Raw genomic sequence first — 26,522 nt, 5'->3', positions numbered from 1 at the left:
TGTTATCACTAGCTGTCCATATTAAGATATATCACATAGCCTGGAACATCCCCAGTTTATGCCTGAATCATGGCACACGATGTATCTAATTCTAGAAATACAAATCTAACAACATACTATAATATAGGATGATACACACACTACTATCGTGTCTACACCCCCTCAACCTTCTCCCCAGGAGCCAACATCTTAATATACTGGTGTACCCCGGTCTCAAGAACTTCAACAGAATCCCCAACCTTCAACACAAACTCCTCTTTCGCAGGAACAAGCTGCATCCCCAAACATGCATTAGTCCGATCACCATCATCAATCCGCCGATATGATTTCAGCGTCCGATCCGGCTCAGACCTATGCCTGTCCCCGGAAAGAGGATCAACATTGGGCAGTCGGCACCGAACAGTCCGACAAGAAGCATGGATCTCAGTACCGCCAATAGCAAGCCGCTTCCAGTGATCTTCCTCAAAAGCAGCCGGGCCTTGGATGATAACGTTCGCGCGGAAACGGCGGATGCTTAGCCGTGGGATTGCGTAGGCGCAGCGTGCTGCTACATCCCGGTGACTGGAGATGCTGAGCAGGTGGATTGGATATGCATCTGCAAAGGCTGTGTTTGGCTGGAAGCCTAGGTCTTCTTTGTGTGGTGCGTTGCGGAAGATCTGTCGTGAATGGAGTGCACTGGCGCGGAAGAGTGTCAGGGTATTTTTTGATGGATCTGACCCTAGATATGCGTGTAATGATGCTGGGAGCAGTCTACCGTAGTCATGAGCCAGAGGCTTATCTTTCCAGATCTTGACTGGGACTAGTGGGAACTTGGAGTCCGCGGGTGGAAGTAGTGGAACTTGGAATGTCTGCTGGCCTTTGAGAAACTTGAGTGCCATGCCGACCTTGATGGGTAGAGCCTTCCATCCCACTGGCAGCATTCGTGGATACGATATCAGCATCACACCTTGCGACTTGACTTCCGGTAGGTCTGCGTCATAATCTGGGGCAGATGGGTCAGGTACCCAGATCTCTGGATGAATCAAGGCTAGGCTATTGAAGCCTGCATTACGCAGGGTACGAATGTTCCATTCGTCATTGTTGTACTCTGCAAAGACGAATTGTCTATCGAATTCAAGCCCAGTGGGTACGACATTCGAGACTTGCAGCTCGACCGCACCACAAGATTTGAGCGGGTAGCTGAACAGTGCTTTCACACGCCAGGATGGGCGACCGTGATCATCTTGATCACTGGGTAGACCCTGGCTGTACTTAGAGTCAAATTCATCGTCCAAGTTGCTCTGACCTGGCGGAAGTCCTAGGCGGCGACATCCTTTGGGATTGATTGGTGTTTTCAGTGTCTTTAATGTTTTCAGAAGAAAAAGCACAGACAGAAAGAGTATTACTATCAAGTTTGGGAGAATATCGCCCCCGAGGGAAATGTCGACATTTGACATGGAGAACTATGCAGGACTTCAAATGGAGAGGGAAAAATTTACCGATTTCCGATCTCCGAACCGTCAACATTCATCCCGCTGCCCTACTTATGATGGCATTTTTAATGTCATTTTTAGATTGAGATTGAATACAGAGTTGGAGCTTGAATTTATTTCCTTATTTTTCTACTAAATTGGCTTCTCATTGGCTTTGCTGCCAGCCCTCCTGATGCTCCCATGAGCATCAACATGGACCTTCTCGGTCTCAATGGTCTTGAAGGGTTCGAGGACGGAGACACGCGTAAGTAATTTCTCCATCTGCCTTAGAAAAAAACAAAAACATTGAACTATTCCCCAGCGCCCGTGGTCTCGATCTCAGCATCGCAATCCCTTAACGCGTCGGCCGCCACCCGCCACCCGATCGCGACGGGCCTGGCGCGTCTGGACGAGGCCCTAAATGACCTCCCAGACCAGCCCAATCAAGGCGGCATCTTGCGTGGGCATGTTACAGAAATATTCGGACCTCCAGGAGCTGGGAAGACCTCGCTGGCGTGAGTGCACCCCCCATATCCACACCGCCAGAGTCCCGATCTGACTCATTTGCAGGTTCAATATTGCATGTAATGCACTACGCGACGGCAAAGTGGTCTGGATTGGTATGTTCCTGCCAGCTCCCCGAGTCAGCTGCGCTATTCTACTTACACCATTAGATACGGGATGTCCCTTGCCCAGTCCCCGGCTCGAGGAAATGTCAGTCAACCTCGATGACTTTATTTATATTCGGGCGCATACGCTGGCCCATCTTATAGCCCTGCTTGCACGTCCACCAAAGGGATTTCCGCCGTCGGAAACAAACCTTATTGTTGTCGACTCGGTGTCGAATTTATTCCCAGCTTACTTCCCCAGCCCCCAAGAGCTCAAGGATCAGCTCGCCGAGGGCAAAATCACCGATAAAGCACAGCTGCAATGGCTGCTCAATCGCAAATGGAATATTATCAGCGAGCTCGCCACGCATCTGGCTAGACTTGCCGCGAGAAGTATTGCCGTGTTGACAATTAACCAATCCCGTACAAAGATCAAGGGTCAATCTCATGCATTTCTGCAACCGCTCTTGTCGGGCAGCGCGTGGGAGGCCAGCGTGCAGACTCGCATTGTGGTCTATCGTGACCTGCCAAATGAGCGATTTGCAGAGGTTGAGAAGCGCGCGGGTAAGCCATTGCCCGAGCAACCCCGGGAGCAGCTCATTGCGTTTCGCATTGAACCGGTATGTCGATGTTTCTGATTTGTCGCCTGCGATTGTGCTTCTAATTTGCCTAGGATGGACTTTACGAAATTGAGAAAACAGAATCTTTACTTTCCGAGCCTCTGACCCCCTTGCCGAAGTCTCCTCCTGGCTTTGAATACTATGATCCTCCCACTCCGACTCCTTCGCCTATATCCTCTTTGCTGTCTTCTGCACCACCTTCTCCGGCATTGGAGTCTCCAAGGCCATTATTGCCTGAGCCAGCGTCACCAAAACAGCATAAGCAGACACCAAACAAGAAACGGAAGGTGGAGGAGGTAGCTGATAGCCAGGATGAAGACAGCGAGGAAGAAGATGTCCCATGGACAGACGAGACAACCTTGAATACGAATAAATTTTGAAATAATATATACATATTTTAGAATAATTATTAACTTGTTCGCATCATGAAAGAGTAGTAGAGAATACTACGGAGTACGCCTTTCACTGTGCCAACAGTGTTTACCTCTTTCTTTCATATGTATCCTTGCTGTAGATCTCTTTCAATATCTATTTTTGGTATCTATTTACTTCTTTTATCAAGTATAAGGACGAAAATATTCAAAATAGTCAAAATAATCAACAAGTTCTTCCAATTCTTCCAATTCCTACTTCGTGTTAGCAGTTTAAAATATTATAGTAATATCGGACTCGGCCCCCAACTCCGATGCCGGACTGAATGTTTTATCTCCCCCAGGGTTACCCCAGACTTTGACACCCCTAGTGTAAATTTGCACCCTTGAATATACCCTACGAACACCCTGTCAATGCCCAAGGCTTCATTCGTTTGCTTTTCTTTTAACTCGCTCAGACAAGTCCAAAATTTGATCTGCATGACAGAGCATTGTCACTTCCTGACACCCTGTACAACCAGTCCATATTGCACACTACAGTCACTCTGTTCGCATTTTCGAATTTTCGCCCTTTCTTTCTCTCTTTTCATTTCTTAAAATTCTTTCATTACCCCCCGTTTGTCCATGAGAACATGTGGATACACCAAACAGGGTGAACCAGACTCCTTCCTCGAGTCCGGTCGCTCATATATCTCCCAAAGCCCGAATGCCTCTCTTTCACAAACATGTCCAACGTTCCCCAGGACCTGATGGATGGGATATCTGGTGCCCTCGCAAAAGAGGGTGATGTGCTACAGATGATCCTCGTCGCTTTCATCGGATTATCATGTTACAACGTTGCCGAGCTAGTGGTACTCGTGCCAGCCACATTCCGCCGGTGGCGCGGGCTCTATTTCTGGTCCCTGCTTGTCACAGGTGTGCTCGGTGTCGTACCATACTCGATCGGCTTCTTGATGAAGTTCTTTACTCAGACCGACTCCGTACTGTCGGTCACTGTTCTGACTATCGGCTGGTGGACCATGGTGACCGGTCAATCCGTGGTGTTGTACTCACGACTCCACCTTGTACTACGAGATGAGCGCGTGCTGCGCCGTGTTTTACAGCTTATTGTCGCAAATGTCTTTCTCCTGCATGTGCCCACGACGATCCTCACTTACGGCGCGAACATAGTCCGGAGCGGTGACACTGCCTGGGTGAATGGGTACAATATCATGGAGAAGATCCAGCTGACTGGGTTCACAATCCAAGAGAGTCTGCTGTCAACGCTGTATGTGATTGAGACGGTTAAGCTGCTGCGTCTTGGAGCGGATGTGTCTTCCCGCCCGGATGCCCGGACCATCATGTACCAGCTGATCGGGATCAACTGCGCGATCATAGCGATGGATCTGCTGCTTTTGAGTCTCGAATATGCCGATTTTTATGCCGTACAAATCACCTTGAAGGGATTTGTGTACTCGCTCAAACTTAAGCTTGAGTTTGCTGTGCTTGGTCGTCTGGTAGATCTCATCCAGGGATCAAGACATCCTATTTCTATTGCTATCGCCGATACATTGCCTCTTTGCTCGGTGCAGAGGCCGCCCGAGACTCCCGATCGCAGTGACGATGCGCCTTATGAACAGGCTGAGCCGAAGGAATTTTTGGCCCCGCCGGACGGAGGCCAAGTTGTTCAGAGAAGGATGTTAGTAGAGTCTGGGAGGACAGATTCATTAGCAATATGACGATGTACAGTAATGATGATCGAAATAGGCTTGGAACTGAATATTTGGAGTGTTCAAGTCCTGCAGGACAGGCTGTATGAGCGAACGACTGTAAGTAATGAAAATGAATTCGAAATCTGTGTGGCTCGGACCATCTTCTGGCACTTCGAAGAGTCCTAGTGTTGCTATCAAGGTACGGAGTATGGAGGTGACATGAAGTAGATTATTAGGTAGGTAGCCGTGTGTACCCAGGTGGGTGCCCATGCAATTTGTGAGAAAATGTCAATAGCAGACAAAAAGGAAATATTTCATTCGAGTCTACATGAAATATGTGTTCTCGTTCATAGATTGGTCAGGTAGTCCTCGATCTGCTCCTTAGTCAACTTGCGGAACCGTGGTCCCTGAGCACCCTCCACTCCCTCAAAGCCCAGCAGGTGATCTGCTGGGGGGCCGACGATGCCTGAAACGGAGTTAGTCGATGTTCACCAAACCCTTGAATACCCAAGCAGCCAGAATGGGAGGAAAGCGGGCAGAAATCACAAAACTCACCAATTTCTATTGTGTCACCATTCATCTCTCCCTCGATCGTCTCCTTGAGTGTCAACAGCGCGATGTGGATAGCATCTTCCAATTCGAGCCCTTCAGTGTACCGCTTCTCGAGGAATGTCTTGGCGCTCGTTGCGTGTTTGCCGATAGCTGTCGCCTTCCACGGGTAGTAGCTGCCACTGGGGTCAACCTGGTACAGACTTGGCCCACCCTTCTTGATACCGCCAGTCTTGCTGGAGATCTTCTCCTCGGGATCATCCTTCTTAGCCTCTTCTGACTCAGGCTCAACGCCCTCGTCCCAGCCTGCGACCAACAGGCTGACACCGTACGGCCGCACACCACCGGATTGCGTAGCTTCTTGCACTACCCGAGCGACGTCCTGAACCAATATGCGAGTAGGTGGGTATTCGTTGTAGATGCGCTTGTAGCCTGTGTGCGAGACCTTGCGGGCCTTGTCGACCAGCACCCGGTAGTCGGGGCCCATGCCGGCGTAGACCATACCGATATCCGGCGTGATCAGTGAGATCTTGGATAAAGAGGGAGGGTCGATCAGAGGCGAGGAGGACTTCTTCTCAGTCGCGAGCACAATGCCGTTGGTAGCTATCACGGGGGCGGTCAGCTTGGTCCTGTGTGGGATAACTTGGGCGTTTTGGTACCTTTGATACCAAGGGCAGTCACACCCTGGTTGACCGCGTTCAAGGCATATTCTATATTGATCAGTCATCGATACATAAGCCCAGAGACGATGGTACCGTACCAATTTGCACCAGCTTTCCGCTGGAATGGAGCTGAGTTAGCACGTTGTCAATTCCACAGGACAAGTTATCCTTACCTGGGGGAGAATGTAGTCAAGGAGAATGAGTATCTGTCCGCCATGATTCGCTGTCAACAGGAAGAGAAGAGGAGAAGATGGAAAGATCAAAAGAAGGGGAGCTGTGTTGTAGGCAGAGATGGGTGACGTTTGACGCGGTAGAGCTCACGAAAGGCGGTGACCATATCGGGATTAGCCGTGGGGTTTGGGACACCTTCAGCTTTTCTGCTTTTTCTCTTCTTCTCGTCATTCTATTTTTTTTCTACACACCAAAAAACGAACAGTAATTCTCTCTCGGCCTTCTTTTGTCAAGGTTCGAGTAAATTTCGATGTGAGACTAAATGGCAGACACACAGCATTACCCTCCACGGGTCTGTCGCATTTGCCTAGAAAGCGTGTTACCTACTTTTCAACCCTCAGAATTCCTTCAGAAGCCTCGAGTGGTTTATGAATCTTCCGATCCAGAATCTGGCCGTCTATTAAGCCCCTGTCAATGCAAAGGCTCCTCGCGTTATGTTCACGAGGGCTGCTTGCAGTCATGGCGCCATGCCGACCCCAAATATGGGACAAGAAACTTCTGGCAGTGTCCTACCTGCGGCTTCCAGTACCGTCTGGAGCGTCTGACTTGGGCTCGATGGATCAGTAGCGCCACCACCCAACTAATTCTCACACTCGGCATTCTTTTGTTAACCGTATTCCTGCTTGGATTCATTGCTGACCCCATCATTGATTTTTACTTGGGCCCCGTGGATGCTTACGCCGATTTGGTCGAGGAAGATTCCTCCTGGTTGGGACACTTCCTCAAAGGGCTCGCATCTTTGGGCTTATTGTCTTTCCTCAAGGCAATATTTGCCCTGTCACCTTTCCCTTGGAATCTCCGCTCTGTTGCATCAGGGCGTAACTCGGGCCGTAATCGGGCCGCCCAGTTGAACTGGCTAGTGGTTATGCTTGGCATTGGTACTTTCCTTTGGGTATGTGTGGTCACATTTGACTATATCTGACTTAACTAACCGCCGACAGGCTGTCTACAAAGGTGTTCGGTCATGGAGTAGACGAACGCTAGAAAAGGCTGGCGAGCGTGTCATGGATGTCCCATTACCAGGTGAAGAGGATACAGACGTCCCAGTACCGGATGAGGGAATGAAGCAAGACTAGTTCTGAATGAACTCGCACTACTTAAGTTGCCGTCCTCCTCTGCCCCATGAGACGTCGATTAGTCAATGTGCGAAGAACAATAACTGCCTTCAATAACTCTTGATTGTTTGCCTGAGAAGCAGATGATTGGCTCGAGAGCGTCTTGTTCCCAAGTCATTCGCTGCTTCACCAATCAGGCAGCTTTCTTGGGGAAGGCAGTCCACTACTCAATTGTAAAGAAGCGTTCTGACCCTCGAGTCTGACCTATTAGCGCTTATGGATTGAGCAGCGGTAAATTCATGTATAGTCTTTTTCCTATTCAGGTCATATTGATCCATTATCCTATTGTCCCATTGTCTTACTATTGTCCTATTGTCACATGCATTACTTCAATAACTTCAATACATTATGGCAGCTTTCTGTCTCGTTTTTAAGACCACTCCATCTCACTTCCCCTCTTCTTCCCTTCTCTTCCTTTCATGTGAATCAACTTTTTTTTTTTCTGATCTTTGCAAAATGGACGATCTTCCACCGGGATCCCGTCTCGCGGTTGTCCGCTCTCAAGTTGCGATTAACTCTGAATCGGACGAATCTGGACCTACCACTCCTACAAACACAGATACTGCAAACACTGATGTCGCAAATACTGATGTCGCAAACACTGATATTGCAAACACGGACACCGAACCATTCCCTGAGTACGACGAGTCCGAGCGTGAGCTCCTTGCATCTTCTATCGCAGCTGAGAAACATCTCGAGGAAGCATGGTTCTATGCTCTCAACAAAACTGCCCAGCAAGAGATCCGCATACTCTATGTCGACCCCAACATCATCCCGTATTTCAAAAGTGACCCGTCTCAGCGCAGCCAAGCTGTCCTCGAACAGCTGCGAAACATTCTCGCCGAGCCACAAATGCGTTCTAAGATCCGCGAGAAATTCATCACTATCATCAACGCCACCCTTCAGTCCAATCTCGTCATCTTCCACCAAAGCCCGGAGTTTTTAGCTCCCAAAGAAATCAAACATGGAAAACGTCACCTCGATACAATTCTCAAACACATCGAATTCATGGAAGACATGCTTAAAGAGCAGCTAAAGACTGCTCAGCGGGTTTCTTATGCTCTGGAGGGTATCTCAGCCGAGGTTAGCTCTGCCTACGAGCGACTTCGCAAAATGGCGACTGTGGTTGTGAAGTAAGTGCTTAATACCATTGCTTCTTGTCTACTCTCTGCTTCAGCACCTCTAATACCCAGTGAACAGGAATATGAAAAAGCCCCGTCAGCTTGAACAACGACTGCTTGCTTTGTACATGGATATGTACGAGGAATGGATCCACACTCCTTTCCTCCGTCTGCGCCAGCGTCAACTCCTGGATGAGGAACCCCCTAACTTCCCACGCACGAAGATCTCACGTCAGGTCCTTATCGTCTGGGAGATCGTCAACCGGTGCATCGAAATTTACCGTACCTTGACCTGGATCACTCTCGAGATCAAACGCAAGTACTTCGCGCCAGTGATGGGATATCTTTGTGACTCGCCAGACACCTGGGAAAAATGCTGGGAGCAATACCAGGCAATCGAAAAGGACCAGCACAACCCAGTCGAGCAGGATTTGTCTCAATATGCCACCATCTGAATGACGGAAGACACTGGACCATCACATGGAGATATCTTCTTCGCCTCTACGATTCTACGATTCTACGATTTGTTTTTAATGTTTCAAATACCCCAGGTGCAATTTTTCAAACGGCAGAACAAACCGCATACCGAAATTCAATGTGAAAATTCTAATCCATCTCGCTGTAATCTCAAGCCGTACTATCCTTGTAAGCCCCGAGCTTGAACAACTTCTTCGCATTCTCCCTTCCAATCTTCAACCGGTCTGTATTCGACATCTCCGCCGAATCAAACCACTCACACGCATCCCCAAATGTCTCAAACGGATAATCAATCGAGAACAAAATCCGATCAGCCCCAACCTCCGCCATACAAAAGTGCAACGTAGTAGTCGAGAAATGCCCCGACGTCGTGATCCACAAATTATCCGCAAAATACTCTCGAATCGTCCGCTTACACGTCTCCCCAAGTCCGAGCATCTTCTTCCGATCCTCAAACCAGTGGTTAATCCGCCACATATCAAACGGTATATGCTCCCCCAAATGTCCAAGTATAACCTGCAGCTTGGGGTTCCGGTCAAACACCCCATTCGTCACCATCCCCAGAACATGAAGACTGACTCCATGCGCGAACGACAGTGGAGGCCCAATCAGCCATTTTCGATCCGCCCAGAGCTTCTCGTGGATCGTGCCTGTTGGGTTGCGCGGGTGAAGGTACAGCGGCACATCGAGTTCAGTGCATGTAGCCCAGAATACATCCCATTTCTCGTTATCGTAGAAGATCATGTCGTCGCCGTCGTTGCCGGCGCGCTGTGTGTCGTTCACTAGTGCCCCCAGGAACCCGTACTGTGTTACACAGCGGCGCAGCTCGGCTGCTGCTTCTTGCGGGTCGTGCATGGAGAGCGTGCTGGTTGAGTTAGCTGAGATGTTTTGATTTCGATTCTAGATCTGGGAGGCTACAACTTACGCAAATGCGGCAAACCGATCTGGGTGTGCTTTCACTTTCTCCGCGATGTAATCGTTGATCTCAACAGCAAGAGCTTGCGCATCCTTTGCGTCCCAGATGTCCTGTACACCAGGAGCTGTGTAACTGAGAATCTGGAGACCGACGCCATGGCGCTCGGCGAAGTCCAGACGGATTGGTCCGACGTCGTTGATCTCTGCTGTGTGCTTCTTTGTGTCGGTTGCGAACATGCCCGCCCACCATTTTGTCTTTTCATGGCATCGGGGCAGCGCGAAGGCTTCTTCGAGGGCGATTTTTCCGAGCATTTTGGTTGTGTAGTAAGAGATAGGGTAAGAAGGCTTGGGGATGTAAACAATATCATATACAATTCTCAGCTCCTTTATAGTACATGCGGGGACCTCGCACTTCGGAAGCGCCCAGACATACTAGCCTATTACATTGGACCATGAGCTCTTTTCATCGGAATGTCGGATGTCAAGGTAAAAGAAAAGCATCCGACAGCGGACCGCTGTTGGGTCGGATACGGGAAGCGGTTGATCATGTTACTGTCTTCTATGCAAAACTATGTGCCAATTCTGGTCACAGATCGCAGCCCAATTCCATGAGTAGGTGGATCACGTTTAGACTGAACAATCTCAACCGCTTTTTCATCGATAAGGCCTTTGGCGACTAGATGACGGACATATTCCATAGTCCATTCCTGACACCGCTTGTTGGTAGTCTGCAAATTCGAGTGTGTGAGCTTGATCTGAATCTCACACTGCTTTTCCAGAGTATATGCTACCACTCACATCATTGACAGGTGCCATGAAGTTCTGATTGATTCCCGGAGTCGGTATTTGTGTCGCCGCTAGTTCGATCTTCCCTCGGGGAGTGGAGTCAATAGATGGAGCCGCATCTGGGGAATCAATGATGTTGGAAGAGTGGATCTGGCCGATCGGAAAGGTATGGTCATGAGATTCGAGACTGGGATTGTAATTTCGTTTGAACTCCAAGACGTAGCCTGCCATTGGTGCACCAACCGCGTGGATTTTGGTTCCTTGGTCGGGATTGGTAGCCGATGGAACAAATATTGAGAAGTGGGCTCTTTGGAAGGATGTATTGCGAGCAGAAATGAGATAAATCGTTCTCGTAGTCATTGTTGTTGATTGTGGAGAGAACACAAAGGTGAGATGGTTAAGGCATCCATATCCTGAGGGCATATACGAGTCATGCAGCCAACCGCTCCGGGATATACCCAATGGTAGACTTAACAGGAATTCTCAATTTGAGTAGATTTTTGAGTACAGTTTATCAATCAATATATAAAGAGTAGGATAACTAGAAGTAATTCATTTCTTCGCTAATTTGCACGCTAAGATCGGCTCAGAGAAAGGAAGTAAAGGCATAGCCTGTAACAGCTTGCAATATTCCCTACTTCTCAACAAACTTGAGTCCGCATTCCTCCTTTGGGCGGCAAGTCGCAGAATCGTTCCACTCGGGAAGGGGAACACGATTCATCTTTTGGCCCTGCCTATCAACCATCGTGATATCAAACCGCATAAAAGCATAAGCAACCACGAGCTTCATACTCAACGTAGCAAGCCGCTGGCCTTTGCAGGCATGCTTTCCCCCACCCCAGCCAATAAACGGTGTCTCCTTTCCAATCACGCGAGATGGATCCCAGCGATTTGGGTTGGGGTAGTACTTCGGGTTGAGCGCTGTATCCGAAAATGGGTACACAACGAGAGATCCCGAGGGGATGACGTATGGGCCGACTGCAAGGTCTGGGCCTGTATTCTTTCGCACTGCTGTGTATGGCTGTGAGGTGCGCAGTGTTTCACGGATGCAGAGGTCGAGATTGGGTGTTTGGGATTCCCAGTCTGCGAGTGGGATTTCCGAGAGGGCTTGAATGAGGGCGTTCCCAGAGAGAGAGGCTGAAGATGCGTGAGTAGAGATAAAGGCCTTGATCTCCTCTTGAACATTTGAGGACCAAGCTGGGTCCGAGCAGATTTGCATGATCAGCCATGTTACTAGAGGGGATAACCGTCAGTGTTATTATATTCAATGGTGCTGAATATCCAACTTACCGATTGTTCCGGTGGCACGAGCTCCAGCTAGAGATATTCCTAGCATAAACTTCAGAGCGAGTCAGATTCTCGATCAAAATACCAGAAGAGTAGAAACCGGTGAGAATACATACCCCGAAGATTTGAACAGTACCATCTCCCTCATCAAGCATCTGCTGCAGCATATCGTCTCTCTTGATTCCACTCATCTTCCTGTTGTTAATGGCTGCTTGAACGATTCGGTAAATTCGAACAGAAGCAAAGAACTTCTGGAATAAGGCTGGGCCAGGTAGCCAAGGAAACCAGGTTGAGTATGGGTTATCGATAGAGTCGACAGTATCGACAAGTGACTTGAGATGAGCTGAAAGCACTGGATCATTGGCGATATCAAAGGACGCAATGCGCATGACCAGTTGAAAAGTGACCTATTGATAAAACAGTATGTGTCAAATTCCATTCACTAGAGATAGATCTCAGATTCACACATACCTCGTGAAGAGAAGAACAGGGGTCGAGAATACGCTCTTTACCCCATGCCTCCATGTTACGATGGCATTCTGAGAGAATGATTGGAATCACTGTCGGTGTATTAGTCAATCTGTTATCTCATCGAGAACGGCATAGACTAACATTTCTGGAGGTTATCAGGTCGTTGAATCGAAGCCATTCGTCTGACTATGTCACTGACTTTGTGGGGGTCAAATTGAGAAGCGCCCTGAATACGAGATTAATTATTGCTGAGACCATCATGATCAGGGATCTTACACTGCCCATCATAATTGAAAATGTATCGTATAAACAGAGACCCTTCTCCTTGAAGAAGGTCTGTCTGCCTTCATCACCGGAAAGAACGATGGCATCGTGTCGGAACAGCTTGGTCTGGTAGATGAATGATGATGTAGCCCTGAAGCCATCCTTGATGAAATCAAATCTCTTCTCAAAGAACAGCTGGGTAACCTTCCAAGCAGGCAATTGCAAGTGTGGAGGAGACTTGTCTCTTCCGGGCGAAGATGCCATGGAAGATACCATCGACATGCGTACTATTTTGTAGACCAAAGCAGAAAGTAGAAGAATCAGCGAGGTCAGGCCACCCCAGTCTCGAAGAGTAACCGAGGAGTCATTGCATGAAGCAAGTATCAGTCGAGTCAAAGTGCTTTGCAGCATTGTGAAGAAATGCCCGAGAGATATGCTAGAGAGATGTAGTAGAAGAGAAGTGGTAGAAGAGAAGTAGTAGAAGAGAAGTGACAGAGAGGAAGTGACAGAAGGGAAGTGACAGAGAGGGAGTGCAAGAAGATCAAGGTCTTTATACCCCGAAAGAAGATAAGGCCCCGACGCGGGAGGAACTGAAAATGACAATCCGGACAATCAATTGTACTCCGTGGCAAACGAACCAAAGGAGCCAAAAGAGCCAAAGAGCCAAAGATCCATTTGTGTTCCTTCCGTAAATGGCAGTTTGCCCTAACAGGGGTTTCAGCCAAAAGGTCTACACTGCGTGATTTAAACACAGTCCCCGACCCACGCATTTGACAATTAGCCTATGGCGCAGGTCTTACTCTGTTTGAAACAGTTGCTATAGGCTGCTGTTGAATTTCTGTCTTGGATATTGTCAGCATTAGCGCGATGCATATTGGAATTTATATTAAAGCGGATCCCTGAGGCACGTTGAGCCATGGGCTGAGGCTTATAGTCCATAATCCAGTTTATTTTTGTCCCATAATATACATATGTAGATGTCATTGTAAGGTTGTAAGCACATAATTTTCTCATCTGGGCAATTGAGTAAGTCTGTCTATATTGGGGCCAAAGCCTCATTAGGCTAGCTCAGGCATCCAGGGCTTTTTTTATTGCCAAAGTTTCATCTTACCTGAGATCCTGAATATTCAGCTCTTTAGGTCTTTTTTTGGTGGGTAATACTTCACTAGGTAAGATTACCAGATTATAGTATAGGTAACCTTTGAACCAATTAAGAATTGAGATAAGGGTACGTGATGCATACCTATTCCAGCTCTCAATTTTTTAAAAAAAAATAAAAGTGTTATGGCTTATAAGACTGAGTTAGAATAGTTCAGGGTATAATGGAATGCTTGGTTCTTTGCCTTAGTCTTTCAGGGTATGTGATCCTGCATTAAGAAAAAAAAACGATTTATTTTCTAGAAAGATTCTATGTACATTTGTGTACTTTGTATGCATTGACTCTTTTTTAAATTAGGCCTCTTAGTATGATTCCGAGATCATCCTTGGAAATCCCGAGACTATGGGAGGCCCAATCAACGTTCGATTTCAGATCTCCGTTCCTTTCCAGAATTGTTCATAATATATTATTTTATAGAAGTTCTTACACGAACTACTCAAGTTATTTTGTCGATCTATGTCTGACTCATCTTTTGTGGCTTAGGGCTCGTAAAGAGCCTCCAGAGCTATGTTCACCTCTTCTTAATTGAACTGAGATTGGGATCAGGCTCAGGCTCAGCTTCGCCTAATTTGGCCTTGACTATTTGTGGCTGACAATGGCATTATGGAGACCAACAGCCAACAATATCTTTCTGGTCTCTTAGCGATTGGCTACATTTTTTTAGTTGCATACAAGCCCAGCCATTATTCTATGTCACTACACGCTGTTGGATGCGCCACAATGCATCTGCAGACAATGTGATTGGATAGGGCTTCGGGTAATGGGCTAATCTATAGCTTTGGAATGTAAGATAATTTATATCCTAGTTATTCATGGAAGGGGAAAAAAATATGAACTAGAATAGGCCAAGACGTCCACGCCCAATAGGAAAATAACCGGAAGAGAACTCCGGATTCTTACATGTGAATTGCTGGAAAGTACGAAGTACCATTTATTCACATAAATTTAAACGATCCAATTACGAAAAGTCATCTTGCTTCCTATAAGCTGCATAAAAAAAGCATCTAGACTCGAGGCGTTGCAATCCGGTCCAATCCTTCTGGTGCGGGGGGTTACATTGGGATAGCTTGGTCCTCTTGGAATTAGTTATTGCAAGTTCTTCATTATTATCAATACCAATATATTTTTTTTTGAATCCATCTCTTCAAATACAAACAAAATTTTACTCCGTACATAGTATCTCATCAAGCATTAAATCCCACATCATGAGCCTTGGCCAATTCCTCCCTCTCATAAAGAACTTCTGGTCTAACACCCCTCCTCAAGAAATATCGTTTAAAGAAATATCCAATTTGCCTTATCCCATACCGCGCATGGAACCTCGTTGGCACAGAAAAGACCTGATCCAACTCTTCAAGCGTTTTCCCCTTCGTCTCAGGCATGAACAAGAGTATCAGCCACCATCCAACCAAACACCAGGCTGCATGCCAAGCAAATGCGCCCTGTATTGTGAATGCAGCGCGCAGGGACGGCCACGTCACGCCTAGAAGGAAATTACAGAACCACATTGTTGCCGTGCCTAGCGCCATTCCGTAGGACCGGACGTATAACGGGTACACCTCGGCTGTGTAGGTGAATGGCACGGGTCCCTCGCCCGGTGAGTAGAATATGCCAAAAATATATGTCCCCACAGCGATACATGCGAGGCGTGCATTGTGGCTGCTCTCTGGGATCCAGAAGCTGAAGCCTGTGAATAAAAGTGCCATAGACATGAGAGGAAAGGTGAGTAATAGGAGATTGCGTCGGCCAACCTTAATGTGTCGATTGTGTAAACTGCCGGTATCGATAAGAGCCAATTGATTAGGCCCCAACCCAACGAGGCGGCTAATGCAGCCGGTGGGGAGAATTTGGCCTGAGCTTTCGTTTAATATTCTGGAGAGGAAGTAGGATAGATAAATTGGACTAACCTCGAGAAATATCTCGGAAGAATAATATGAAATAACGTTCACGCCACAGAACTGTTTTATGTCAGTACGTCTGCAATTACTTCCGTACATACATATATGTACGTATGTCTTGCTGAAATTCCCCACTTACCTGCTGCATGAACATGACAATCTGAGACGCCAACGTCGCTCGCCGATTTCGCGGGACTTTGATCAGTTCCAGCATCTTGTTATTTCCAAGGTTCATCTTATCCTCAGCCTCCAGCAGGGTATGCATGTAGTACAAGTCCCGAGCCGCCTGAATTTTGTGATGTCGCAGCGTACAGATAGACCTGTAAGCATGATAATATTGTTTCTGTCGCATATACCAATGTGGAGACTCGGGGCAAGCAAAGACAAAGCAGCAAACGACCAGAGCCGGGAACATTGCCGAGGCCATCATACAGCGCCAATTCAGGCCGACGATGATAGTCGAGTCGACATTGTAGAAGATGAGGTCGGATGCATAGCCGACCATAATCCTGAACGCAGTCCAGACATGCCACTGCATGACCAATGCACCACGGATGGACGGCGGCGCCGTTTCAGCCGCGTATATTGGCACTGTTGCTGATTTGGGGCCGATACCGAAGCCTAACATGAATCGTGCAACAAACATCGCCCACCAGGTAGAGACAAATCCCTGCCAGAGACAGGCTATCGCAGAGAAGCAGCATGTTATGAAAATTGTACCGCGGCGCCCAAGCCAGTAATTGAATGGGACTGTTAGCCAGCAGCTGATGAAGGCGCAGCAGAGGTATGGCGCTGAATTTATTAGACCGAGGAGCCAGGCATTCCGAGAGGATTCGTCGCCGATGCCGAATTGGTATTTGTAAAATATCTGGGCTCCATTGACAACCGTTTGGTCTGTTATTGGTCAGTACGAGGTATCGAGACTTGGGGACTGCTCAGGCTGAGGTACTACTTACCCATGCCCTGAACTGCAGCAGATAAAGAACACAATGTAATGACGGCATACATCTTCCATGGCTGTGACCAGCGATGCGTGAACTCCCGGCGTAATACTCCCTTCTCCTGGTTTGTTAGACCAGCAACATTGGTATATCGTTCTGGAGACTGTGCCAGCACAGCACCCAGCTCGAAAGCACGGATATCGGACTCGTCGCCCATCTCGTGAAGTTCAGCAAACGTACGCCCCTGCCTCCGTAGTTCGGTATGGCTAAACCCGGCCAACGGATTGGAGAGTTTGGCATTGCGCCGTGCTCTCTCAGCTGCTGTTCCAAATGGCCGTTGTGGCACGACCTTCTCGGACAGCGCGTCCATTTTCTCTTTTTCTGTCATCTCTCTATTTTTAAGAAGTTCATGCAGGGAAACACTGAGATAATATTTCGTTTCCAGGTTGGAAAGACTGGGGTCCCCGGGACAAAGAAACTCGAACGCAAGCAAACCACACTGTATAGAGTGGAACGGGTAACGCACTATTCCTAAACGGCATGTTGAGTGATATCAATGTACATGTGGAGGGGCATTCAAGTGGGTCTATCAAAGAATCCGTCAAAGAACGCGGCATGGGGTTTGAGGGCGCAACTTGAACTAGACGCGATATTCTTCGAAGTGCCCGCAGGTGATTGGCAGGGCTAGGGCTGGGGTGTTCCAAGGTTGATTGCAAACCAAGGATCATTTCGGGCTGTCCCTGCACAGCTTATTGGCATATACAGTCGAGTAGAAAGGAGCAAATGGACGTGTTGTGTTATTCATTTGATAGAGAATGGGAACTGATACGAAGGATGTTTCAAAGTTATTATAAAAGATATCAATTATATTCTCCCGAGATCTAGTTCTATATATTGAGACAAGCAACAATCTGTGAAAAACTGTAATCATATTAGCAATGATCGCATAGACTCGACAAGAGGAACAAAGTCAAGAAGCTCTTATTCAGACAGCAGTTGGTACAATTTTTCGTCGACATTATATTTCAGAACAGGTCTCGTGAAAGGTTACATCATCATTAAGAGCAGGGAGAGAGAAAGAAAGAAAGAAAGAAAGAAAGAAAAAGGCAGTCGAAACTCACATTTGGAAATGTAAGCTGTCCCGTCGATGAAAGAACATTGAATTCTCATAACGGGGACAGCTGGTACCATTGTAGAAGCACGGCAAGAACAAAGCTTCATCATGCTTATGGTCTTGTCATATACGACCACAAGGTCATTAGGGTCAATTTTCAAAGAAAGACTGCCATTGGAAGTGTCGAAAACAAAGAGGTGTAGTGGATGAAGATGAAATAAAGAGAAGAAGAAAAAAATCGAGTCGCCTTAAATAGCAAGTGGATTGCAAGTTTTGCACTGTTTGCACCCCCAAAAAAAGTGGAAGACTGCAAATTTACAAAGTCGATTTTTCTGGCTTTGGATGAAATTATTTAGATATACTGTTTTGTCAAAGAAAGTATCTTTTTATAATACTGAAATTCTGTCTCAAAAATCATGAATTCAGAGAGCCCCAAACTAGAGGAGCAACAGAGTAAGATCATCCTGAAAAACATACCCCAAAGAGTCTTAACTAATCGATATCTACAAAATACAGCTCCTACCAAGCCTCCCTTTGAAAATGTCCGCACCGATGGCCGAGCCTTCAACTCTCCTAATTGGCGCATGAAGGCCGAAAGCCCAGCAACACCATCTCGCATCAATGCCAGCCCAAGCGCGAGCCCCAACACCAACCCCAATACCTCCCGCGCAGCCTTCAGCCGGCCCGGAGCGCACGTCCCCCAAGCGATCAACGATGGCCGCCGCCTATACGTTGGCAACATGCCCTACACGGCTAAGATGGAGGATGTGGAGGCGCTGTTCATAGCGGCCGAGTTCCCTATGTATGCCTGCACTTGAACCTGATGGTCAGCCGTGAATTCGCCAACTGAACTTCCCTCCCAAAAATAGCGAGCGCATAGATATTGCCATTGATCCTTTCACCGGGCGGAACCCTTCTTACTGCTTCGTCGACTTGCAGAACAAGGAGCATGCCGAGCGTGCCATGACCGAGCTCGATGGTCGCGATATCTTGGGTCGACCTGTCAAAATTAAGCCCGGTGTCGCCAAGTCTCAGGAACGCATTCAGAATCCTTCTGAGCCCTTCCGCGTTGATCGCTGGCGTCAGCAAGAGAGACCTAGCCCTGCTAAGGTCAACAGTGACTCTAGCAGCCGCGTGTATGTCGGTGGATTGCCACGATTGACCGACCACGGGGCTGTGCAAAGCAACATAGAGATTTTCTTCAAGGGGTTCAAGGTGTAAGTTTAGGATTTCTGGTGTCGTGTGACCAGTACTGATGCCGTATATTTGCAGTGAGAATGTCAGCAAGGTCTTTGCCCCTCACCCCGCTAAGCGGTTCGATCCCGGCGAGCATTACTATCTGTTCGTCGACGTGGGTACTGCCGAACAAGCCCAAAAAGCCATGAACACATTGAATGGCCAGGAAGGACCATGGGGTGGTCCACTACGTGTACAGTTTGCTCGTGGTCCCAAGGATACCTGATCTAAGTACTCTGTACTCCGTCTGTACTCCGTACGGAGTACAGGAACCTAAAAAAATAAGTATTATTAATGATAGGATGTGTCACATTGCAGCTATGATACCTGAATAGACTATTACATGCATAATTATATCGCTACTCCTTCCCTTTTTGTTTCTTAATATCTGTTTATTTGTTGACAATATAGAACTTGATCTTAAGAAGAGCCTAGATACCTTGGCTTGGGAGAGACAATATCAACCTATTCCAAGGTTAGGTACTGGTTAGGATATGTCATCGAGGGATGGCGGATGCCCATATCTGAAGTAGCTTTGCTTCTATAATTCGCTCATCCGCATGCCCATGAGGGAAGTATTCACTCGTCAAGCCTATGAGAATATTACTATCTGACTTGTTGTTGCCTATACCTAGGTATATTGAAGCCAAACTCCTAGCACATGGGAACACCAAATTGAAGCACGACAACTATATCTATGTACATAAATATATGGTGACTCAAATCCAACCATGATCAAGATACGGCACTGCATATATACCTAGCCCTAAGTTGATTTAATCACCATATATGTAACTACCTATGTACGAAGTACTCCGTGTACGTACCGGATTTTCCCGGGCGCTCTAGGGCTTTTACCTATTTGATCTGCCGCCGCTTTTATGAAGGTGCTCGGGCTCTGAGTAGATATCCATCAGTATGGAGGCAGATTAGTGATCATACTCAGTCACGTGCAGAATGACTGATACTCAGTGTCCAACCTTCCAGTGTGCAACCTTCTAGTGAGCAACCTTCCAGTGAGCAACCTTCCAGTGAGCAACAACTGATACACTTAGCCCCACCGCAGACTATACCCAGAAGGGATTAGCCCTCATAGGGTTGTTTATACTGTGATCGTTGATAGCATTGCTGCTACCCTCAATTTTTGGAACACTATATCTTATCAAGAAAATACCAACGAAGTCACGTAGGAAGAAGAGAACGCTACCCGTTTCATAATAGGTTAACGGCAGTTAGGTGTGGTTTCATTCCATGCCGTGTCGCATGCAACCGTCGCGCAATCTATGCCCATTTCCACCACTATGTTGAAGGCAGAGCCAGTGCCCCTGATCGACTTATGTCATCTCCGAGACACCAGGCTTGCATACGCGGAGGTATTCGACCGGGGAAGCAATAGCGCAATACCACGGGCTCGGGCGGTACTCCGCAACCCGGCCCACAGGTGGGGTATCACGATCCACATGCCGCAGCTTGCTCCGGATGGGTTACCTAGGTACTTTGTAAGTAGGCATACTGTCTCCAAGGTACCACAAAGCCGAGTGCCTTTTTTGCCCGGAGTTGGCACTGCCTATGTGGCCAAATAGAACGCTCTTTCTTGAGATGTGAGCGTGCCTGGCGATCTTGGCGGGATCCCTGTTATCGTCCCCAATATTGCGTCAAGTCGGTAATTTTAGCGGCATTTAGTGTTGACTGTCGACTTTCGAAATTACTGCATTAGTACAGCACGGGGCCAACGGGCGCGCATTGGACTGAGTATGAGATGTGTTTGTAGGCCCTGGAGGATTTTCCAGGGGTTACAGGAGCTACTTACGTTAGTTCAGCAGCTTTGGGGCCTGTTGAATTAGGTGTCATTTTGCAAAACCGGCTCGCTGGAAATATAACAATCGAATACTATGCGCTTGTAAAATTAAACCTCCACAGCACTTGACATTGATCGACCCCTTATCTCTCCACAGCATATGCTTCCCCCACGGCTCGAATCCTAGAACCTCATACTGCATGTTGACTTCAAGAACTCGACCCATCCCTGAATTTGACGTCCTCTCTTTAGGTTTCCTCGTGTTTGAAGATTTCTCGTCTTTTTTTTAAAGCCTTCTCTGCATTTTTGCTATGTCCTCCACAGCCAAGAACCCGAACCAATCTCGCCCGAGCGCGAACCAGCTGACGCATCTGTACTGGCAGGCCAGAAACCCACCGAAGGATCCGCAAACCTCATACAAGGGAAAGACTGTCTTGATCACCGGCGCCAACACTGGTATTGGATATCATGCCGCCGTCAAATTTGCTGCTTTGGGGGCATCGCCGCTCGTTATTGCCGTCCGCACACAGGAGAAAGGCGAGGCCACAAAGGCCGCCATCATTCGCGAGACCGGCAATGAGAATATTGTGGTCATCCCGGTAGATCTTTCGACGTTTGATGCCGTGAAGGAATTCGCCGCAAAGCTGAACGAACAAGTCCTCAAGCTTGATGTCGCACTCCTCAATGCGGGTCTTGCCATGCCCAGCTTCACAAAAGGGCCCGGAGAGTACGAGATCGCATTGCAAGTCAATGTGCTCTCCACGGCGTTGATGGCCTTGCTTATTCTCCCCAAGCTCCGGGAAACGGCCGCCGCCAATGCAATCCCGTCTCACCTCACGTTCACAACGAGCAAGGGCTACCAGGACGTCGAGGAGTCATGGCTCGAGTCAGACAAGACTTTGATTGACCAACTCAACAGCGAGGAGGGATGGTCCGACCAAAGACACTACTTGATGGTCAAGCTGGCCACCATGTTCGCCTTGCAGGGTGTGGCGGACCGACACAGCGACAACCAGGTTATCATCAACGCGGCGTGTCCGGGGTTCTGCAAGACGGATCTTGGACGGAACTTCTCACTGGTTTCCAAGATTTTCATGGGTCCAATCCAGTACTTCGTTGCGCGCACTGCCGAACACGGAAGTCGATCACTTGTCAGCGCGACTACCCTGGGCCTCGGGAGCATCGGGAAGCTGTGGCATGACGATGTAGTCCTCGAGTAAGTTTGGAAATTCTGGGGCAAGCTGAAAATAGAAAATGGAACGCTACTAATCCCGATGTTCTAGACCAAGCAAGCTGCAGGCTAGCGAGAGGGGTGCCGAATTGTACCGAGAGACGTGGGGCCAGATCTTGACAATCTTGCGCAAACATATTTCCTCCAAGGATGTTTGAAGGAGGGGTATATAGAAGGCTGTCTGTAGGTAGATCGCTAAGTTGGGGGCGCTCCGGGACTGTAAGCCGAGTGCATTGTCATACATGGCATGGATTATTCAAAGCCTTATACTCCGTACAACTATAATTATTATTATTAATATTATATTTCTCAGGCTTTTCACGACCCAAGTCGCATGCAGCCCCCTAGCTAGTGTGCACTGCACCCTTGAATATGTACACCGGATAACTTTATCGTGTTTATGATTGAGACCAAAAGGTTGGCGAATGAGGGGCGCTGAGATGTGATGCCCGAAGTGCAAATTTGTTTCATGTGGTGACTACCTTTGACCTTGACGTGTTTCCATGCTCTCCTATTCCGTTCGCTTATCCCCTCTATACTCTCCGGTTTACCGCCCAGTATGAACGACACACTACCTAAGTTGGAACCAGCTGCCTCAATAGGGGTGCGACGCTGTTCACTCCATCGCGCGCAAGATAACAAGAAGTGCGATGCGTCTCACGTTCGATATCACACGCGCATATGTTGCTATCGCTTTGGCCGATTCGATGAAGATGTCCGTTGAGCTTGGCGTGTCCCGTACGAAGTTGAGCTAATATGAATGCTTTCTCTCAGTCTAGACAATCATATAACATCTTCGTTTGAGATCCTGGGGGTGCTGAATCCAACTGGTGAACCGGCCTGTGGTTGACCGTGGGAAAATGTCTTTCCGGTGTTCAAAAGTCCATCGCAACACTGATACTCGGAGCTGGACCTTCGACCATGATGGGGGATCGGATTCCTTGTTCTCCATTGTTGCATCCCGTGCAAGGCTATGCGCTTGAGCCGTAATCTCTTCACCCTCATCCACTGGCACCCGCAGGTTGATGTTAGAGCCCATATCCGACAATTCGCTAATCCCCGCGGTGATCCAAGGCAGTCTTAACGAAAGACAGTCAATGGGACAGTCCTACTGTTAAAGCGTCGATTATGCTTTAAGGTTTTCTAGAAAAGCACATATTCTCCGCTGCGAGCTTTCCAAAGGTTCCAAAGGTTTGCGTGGGCAGCGGGCCCGGTAATGTTGATTGGTTCGACAATCGTGAGCGAAAAGTACGGCTAGTTGATGCTGAACAACGAGTGAATGAAGGCTGAACTCACTGTGGTATATTCAAAGGCAGTCTTTTTGTTTAAGTAGTTTAGAAGCAGAGAAATGATAAAGACTATTGTTTTTTGAGCAAGTGACTACATATGTAGTTATATATCCCTTTTGAAATGGTATCACTTAAGGCAGAAATGCTGAAGGCACTGTGTACTACGTAGATTTTTTTTAACTTCGATAGGATCGAGCCCGCTAGAACGAACGGTCACGTTGATCGCGCGAATCTTTTTTTTTGAATGGGCGATCTAAATAGGAAGGGTTGCACGTGAAGGGAAGTAAGCTGATCGCTCATAGGTATGATCAGTGGATCAGATTGCTCATGTGATGCCTATCTACATAGTAGGTAGCCGGGCTTCAGGGCTGCCCACCTGGGCAGAGTCAGATGGATGATGCTTAATCAGCTTATGTAATGATATGTGAGCGTGCTCAATTCTACTCTGAGATCAAAAAGCGGCAAGAGGTGAGTAGTAAAACGGAAAGGGAAAGAAAGGTCTCGAGTACAAGACATTATCCAGTATATAATGAAAATAAGTATAGCATTTTGTAACTTTACAATTTATAGACATAGTAATCCATATGGACATAATTGATATACAGAAATCTCTAACTAGCATCTCATATACAAAAATATGTTCAAAACAAGGCAATATCATCTTTATATCGAGTGGATTCTAATTCATGGGATGACGTTAGTGGGGGAAATCCAGACTCACCGCATTATGCGCCTCCCTGAATTTTTGTTTCTTCAATCTCTAGTTTTTTTAATTTTTTTTATATTTTTTTTAAAAAAACCCTTTTCCTGTTTGTGAATTCATATCATAACCCATTTCTGCAGGTCATATGTTCAATATCTTCTTGATCAGAACATTTCGTCCTATGTTGGGTTAAGTTCTGCTTCTTGTTCCTTTCCGGCTTCGGGGAATTGCCCCTAATCTTCCCGAGATCCCGTATTTGCTCCAATTCTTCATATAACATCAACCTCAAAAATGGCATCAAAAAGTGTCCGAAGCCAGCATAAGGCATTCGTTGCAAGTGTAAGTGGGTTTTCTCAGCGTCTTTTTTTACCCCATTTTTGATATCCGCGGGGTTGTCACTCTGCCGAGGCTAGCATTATGTGTATGTTGAGTTCCAAGGGATTATTTGATCTCTGATGTTGGAAGTATGAGGAATCTCATGGCTTTACTCCCATATGATGCAAAGACAAACAAGTAGAGGAGATTGTACGAGAGGTACTTTCACGAAATTCTACCAATATTGAAGTTTGGGTCTATCATACCTTCTATGCTTGTCTACCTTTTCTGTTTTCTTCTCTTTCCTGCCACCCCTTCACAATCATACGCTCTTGCAACCTTCATTCATTCAATTTTTTTTTTAAAAGAAATGTCAGCTGTTAACTTTGCTACACAGTCCGACGATTCAAAGATATGCGTTGTCATGGTGGGCCTCCCAGCCCGAGGCAAGAGTCTCATCGCCGGCAAGGGTCAGTGTGAACAGCCATCTACAAAGAACATGTGAGACTGACTTGTAACAGCCATGCGATACCTGGGTTGGGTCGGTATCCCTGCGCGTGTTTTTAATGTTGGTAGCTATCGCCGCTTCAGCACACCACAACCACAGGCGGCCTTCTTTGATCCCCACAACGAAGAAGGCGAGCGTATGCGCAGAGCTGCCGCCGAGGCTGCCATGTCTGACATGATTCAGTGGTTTAACACCGGAAAGGGTGTTGTGGCTATCCTGGATGCTACCAATTCCACAAAGGAGCGCCGCAAGTGGATCTATCAGAAATGCCATGAAGCTGGTATCGAGTGTCTCTTTGTTGAGTCAATTTGTGATGACGAAGATCTGATCATGACCAACATCAAGGAAGTCAAGACAACATCCCCAGACTACAAGGGCCAAGACCCTGAAGTGGCTGCACTTGATTTCCGCAACCGCATTCGCAACTATGAAAAGGTGTACGAGACAATTGATGATAACGAAAAGCATTACACTTATGTCAAGCTTATCAATGTGGGATCAACGGTCATCATCAACCAGATCAAAGATTATCTGTCCAGTCGTCTAGTCTATTATATCCAGAATATTCACATCAAGCCTCGCTCAATCTGGCTATCAAGGGTAAATTAAATATCAAAATCTACAGACTGTTTCGAATACTGACGAAAATTAGCATGGTGAATCCGAGTTCAACCTGACCGGCCGGATTGGAGGCGATTCCAACATCTCCCAGCGCGGTGAGGCCTACGCCCGCGCACTCCCCGAATTGATGCGCAAGTCCGGTATCCCCGATGACACCAAGATCGTGATCTGGACCTCAACCTTGGGCCGCACTATTCAGAGTGCTCGTCACCTGAAGGCAGAGACTGACTACGAGAAGTTGGAGTGGAAAGCCCTGGATGAGCTGGACTCGGGCGTCTGCGACGGTTTGACCTACGAGCAAATTGCTGAGAAGTACCCAGAGGATTTCGCCGCCCGCGACGAAGACAAGTACAACTACCGCTACCGCGGCGGTGAGTCCTACCGTGACGTCGTCATCCGGCTTGAGCCCATCATCATGGAGCTGGAACGCAGTGAGAATGTCATCATCGTTACCCACCAGGCTGTCCTCCGCTGCATTTACGCCTACTTTATGAATGTCCCCCAGGAGCAGAGTCCCTGGATGGAGGTGCCTTTGCATACCCTTATCAAACTCACGCCTCGCGCTTATGGTACTGAAGAGCAGCGCTTTAAGGCCGATATCCCGGCTGTGTCGACCTGGCGTGGGAAGGGGAGCTCGGCAAGGCACCAAGATTTTCCCACGGAGGGAGGAAAGAAAGAGGACACGGAGACGAAGCACTAGGGATGTGTTGATCTGCATCGGCGTGGCGTCACCTGGATGTGATCGGAATTCGGACTGCATGAGATATTCAGATACCAAAAAACATGCACATGTGGTTCTTCTTTGGTTATACATTACATACTTTAAAATTTATTCTTCAAGCCATGTTCTTCGTGGGTTTATCATAAAAATCTTCTCGATGGAAAGATGCACTTCATTTCGACACAGAAATGACACGATTACATGACATCTGGGCAACCCCCAAACAACTTAGCGATATCCACTTTTTCAGCTACATACCACTTGCTTTGAATGAACTACAACCCAGCAGCTATCATTCCATTTCAAGCAGGGAGAACTTGTAAGTACAGAAAAAGCCAAGGTTCCATCCCCAGGGCCCAGCCTAGGTGG

General features: G+C 47.5%; 14 protein-coding genes across 14 annotated transcripts; 7 read left to right on the top strand and 7 right to left on the bottom strand.

The window, feature by feature from the left end:
• Positions 1-152: 152 nt before the first annotated feature.
• On the bottom strand, positions 153-1,436 carry N7479_003114 (MOSC domain protein; the record flags this gene model as incomplete). The annotated part of the gene is made up of 1 exon (XM_057250811.1): positions 153-1,436. The coding sequence occupies one exon, from the start codon at positions 1,434-1,436 to the stop codon at positions 153-155; it is 1,284 nt and encodes a 427-aa protein (XP_057110136.1).
• Positions 1,437-1,652: 216 nt separating this feature from the next.
• On the top strand, positions 1,653-3,059 carry N7479_003113 (uncharacterized protein; the record flags this gene model as incomplete). The annotated part of the gene is made up of 4 exons (XM_057250810.1): positions 1,653-1,716; positions 1,774-1,966; positions 2,022-2,679; positions 2,733-3,059. The coding sequence occupies 4 exons, from the start codon at positions 1,653-1,655 to the stop codon at positions 3,057-3,059; spliced, it is 1,242 nt and encodes a 413-aa protein (XP_057110135.1).
• Positions 3,060-3,775: 716 nt separating this feature from the next.
• N7479_003112 (uncharacterized protein) lies at positions 3,776-4,768 on the top strand (the record flags this gene model as incomplete). The annotated part of the gene is made up of 1 exon (XM_057250809.1): positions 3,776-4,768. One exon carries the CDS (start codon positions 3,776-3,778, stop codon positions 4,766-4,768), a length of 993 nt encoding a protein of 330 aa, XP_057110134.1.
• Positions 4,769-5,088: 320 nt separating this feature from the next.
• Positions 5,089-6,169, bottom strand: pre8 (proteasome core particle subunit alpha 2; the record flags this gene model as incomplete). Its single annotated transcript, XM_057250808.1, has 5 exons — positions 5,089-5,207; positions 5,297-5,893; positions 5,950-6,000; positions 6,051-6,070; positions 6,126-6,169. 5 exons carry the CDS (start codon positions 6,167-6,169, stop codon positions 5,089-5,091), a joined length of 831 nt encoding a protein of 276 aa, XP_057110133.1.
• A 276-nt stretch (positions 6,170-6,445) lies between these two features.
• On the top strand, positions 6,446-7,259 carry N7479_003110 (E3 ubiquitin-protein ligase MARCH; the record flags this gene model as incomplete). Its single annotated transcript, XM_057250807.1, has 2 exons — positions 6,446-7,075; positions 7,125-7,259. 2 exons carry the CDS (start codon positions 6,446-6,448, stop codon positions 7,257-7,259), a joined length of 765 nt encoding a protein of 254 aa, XP_057110132.1.
• Positions 7,260-7,754: 495 nt separating this feature from the next.
• On the top strand, positions 7,755-8,874 carry N7479_003109 (uncharacterized protein; the record flags this gene model as incomplete). Its single annotated transcript, XM_057250806.1, has 2 exons — positions 7,755-8,431; positions 8,499-8,874. The coding sequence occupies 2 exons, from the start codon at positions 7,755-7,757 to the stop codon at positions 8,872-8,874; spliced, it is 1,053 nt and encodes a 350-aa protein (XP_057110131.1).
• A 172-nt stretch (positions 8,875-9,046) lies between these two features.
• Positions 9,047-10,123, bottom strand: N7479_003108 (amidohydrolase family protein; the record flags this gene model as incomplete). Its single annotated transcript, XM_057250805.1, has 2 exons — positions 9,047-9,761; positions 9,822-10,123. 2 exons carry the CDS (start codon positions 10,121-10,123, stop codon positions 9,047-9,049), a joined length of 1,017 nt encoding a protein of 338 aa, XP_057110130.1.
• Positions 10,124-10,380: 257 nt separating this feature from the next.
• N7479_003107 (uncharacterized protein) lies at positions 10,381-10,957 on the bottom strand (the record flags this gene model as incomplete). The annotated part of the gene is made up of 2 exons (XM_057250804.1): positions 10,381-10,539; positions 10,610-10,957. 2 exons carry the CDS (start codon positions 10,955-10,957, stop codon positions 10,381-10,383), a joined length of 507 nt encoding a protein of 168 aa, XP_057110129.1.
• Positions 10,958-11,231: 274 nt separating this feature from the next.
• On the bottom strand, positions 11,232-13,030 carry N7479_003106 (cytochrome P450; the record flags this gene model as incomplete). The annotated part of the gene is made up of 6 exons (XM_057250803.1): positions 11,232-11,830; positions 11,888-11,936; positions 12,001-12,291; positions 12,356-12,444; positions 12,497-12,581; positions 12,632-13,030. The coding sequence occupies 6 exons, from the start codon at positions 13,028-13,030 to the stop codon at positions 11,232-11,234; spliced, it is 1,512 nt and encodes a 503-aa protein (XP_057110128.1).
• A 1,932-nt stretch (positions 13,031-14,962) lies between these two features.
• On the bottom strand, positions 14,963-16,987 carry N7479_003105 (uncharacterized protein; the record flags this gene model as incomplete). Its single annotated transcript, XM_057250802.1, has 3 exons — positions 14,963-15,736; positions 15,816-16,570; positions 16,633-16,987. The coding sequence occupies 3 exons, from the start codon at positions 16,985-16,987 to the stop codon at positions 14,963-14,965; spliced, it is 1,884 nt and encodes a 627-aa protein (XP_057110127.1).
• A 1,160-nt stretch (positions 16,988-18,147) lies between these two features.
• N7479_003104 (Nucleotide-binding alpha-beta plait) lies at positions 18,148-19,193 on the top strand (the record flags this gene model as incomplete). Its single annotated transcript, XM_057250801.1, has 4 exons — positions 18,148-18,184; positions 18,248-18,533; positions 18,601-18,948; positions 19,004-19,193. 4 exons carry the CDS (start codon positions 18,148-18,150, stop codon positions 19,191-19,193), a joined length of 861 nt encoding a protein of 286 aa, XP_057110126.1.
• A 1,883-nt stretch (positions 19,194-21,076) lies between these two features.
• Positions 21,077-22,154, top strand: N7479_003103 (Short-chain dehydrogenase/reductase SDR; the record flags this gene model as incomplete). The annotated part of the gene is made up of 2 exons (XM_057250800.1): positions 21,077-21,981; positions 22,049-22,154. 2 exons carry the CDS (start codon positions 21,077-21,079, stop codon positions 22,152-22,154), a joined length of 1,011 nt encoding a protein of 336 aa, XP_057110125.1.
• A 417-nt stretch (positions 22,155-22,571) lies between these two features.
• N7479_003102 (uncharacterized protein) lies at positions 22,572-23,035 on the bottom strand (the record flags this gene model as incomplete). The annotated part of the gene is made up of 2 exons (XM_057250799.1): positions 22,572-22,747; positions 22,789-23,035. The coding sequence occupies 2 exons, from the start codon at positions 23,033-23,035 to the stop codon at positions 22,572-22,574; spliced, it is 423 nt and encodes a 140-aa protein (XP_057110124.1).
• Positions 23,036-24,279: 1,244 nt separating this feature from the next.
• On the top strand, positions 24,280-26,132 carry N7479_003101 (bifunctional nucleoside/nucleotide kinase/histidine phosphatase family protein; the record flags this gene model as incomplete). The annotated part of the gene is made up of 4 exons (XM_057250798.1): positions 24,280-24,327; positions 24,701-24,773; positions 24,825-25,411; positions 25,464-26,132. 4 exons carry the CDS (start codon positions 24,280-24,282, stop codon positions 26,130-26,132), a joined length of 1,377 nt encoding a protein of 458 aa, XP_057110123.1.
• Positions 26,133-26,522: the final 390 nt, after the last annotated feature.

Source organism: Penicillium vulpinum (assembly GCF_028829585.1).
Source record: "Penicillium vulpinum strain IBT 29486 chromosome Unknown utg000002l_segment0_segment0, whole genome shotgun sequence".
Lineage (NCBI taxonomy): Eukaryota > Fungi > Ascomycota > Eurotiomycetes > Eurotiales > Aspergillaceae > Penicillium > Penicillium vulpinum.
The sequence above is the reverse complement of the archived record's forward strand: the minus strand, read 5'-3'. Positions and strand labels throughout refer to the sequence as shown.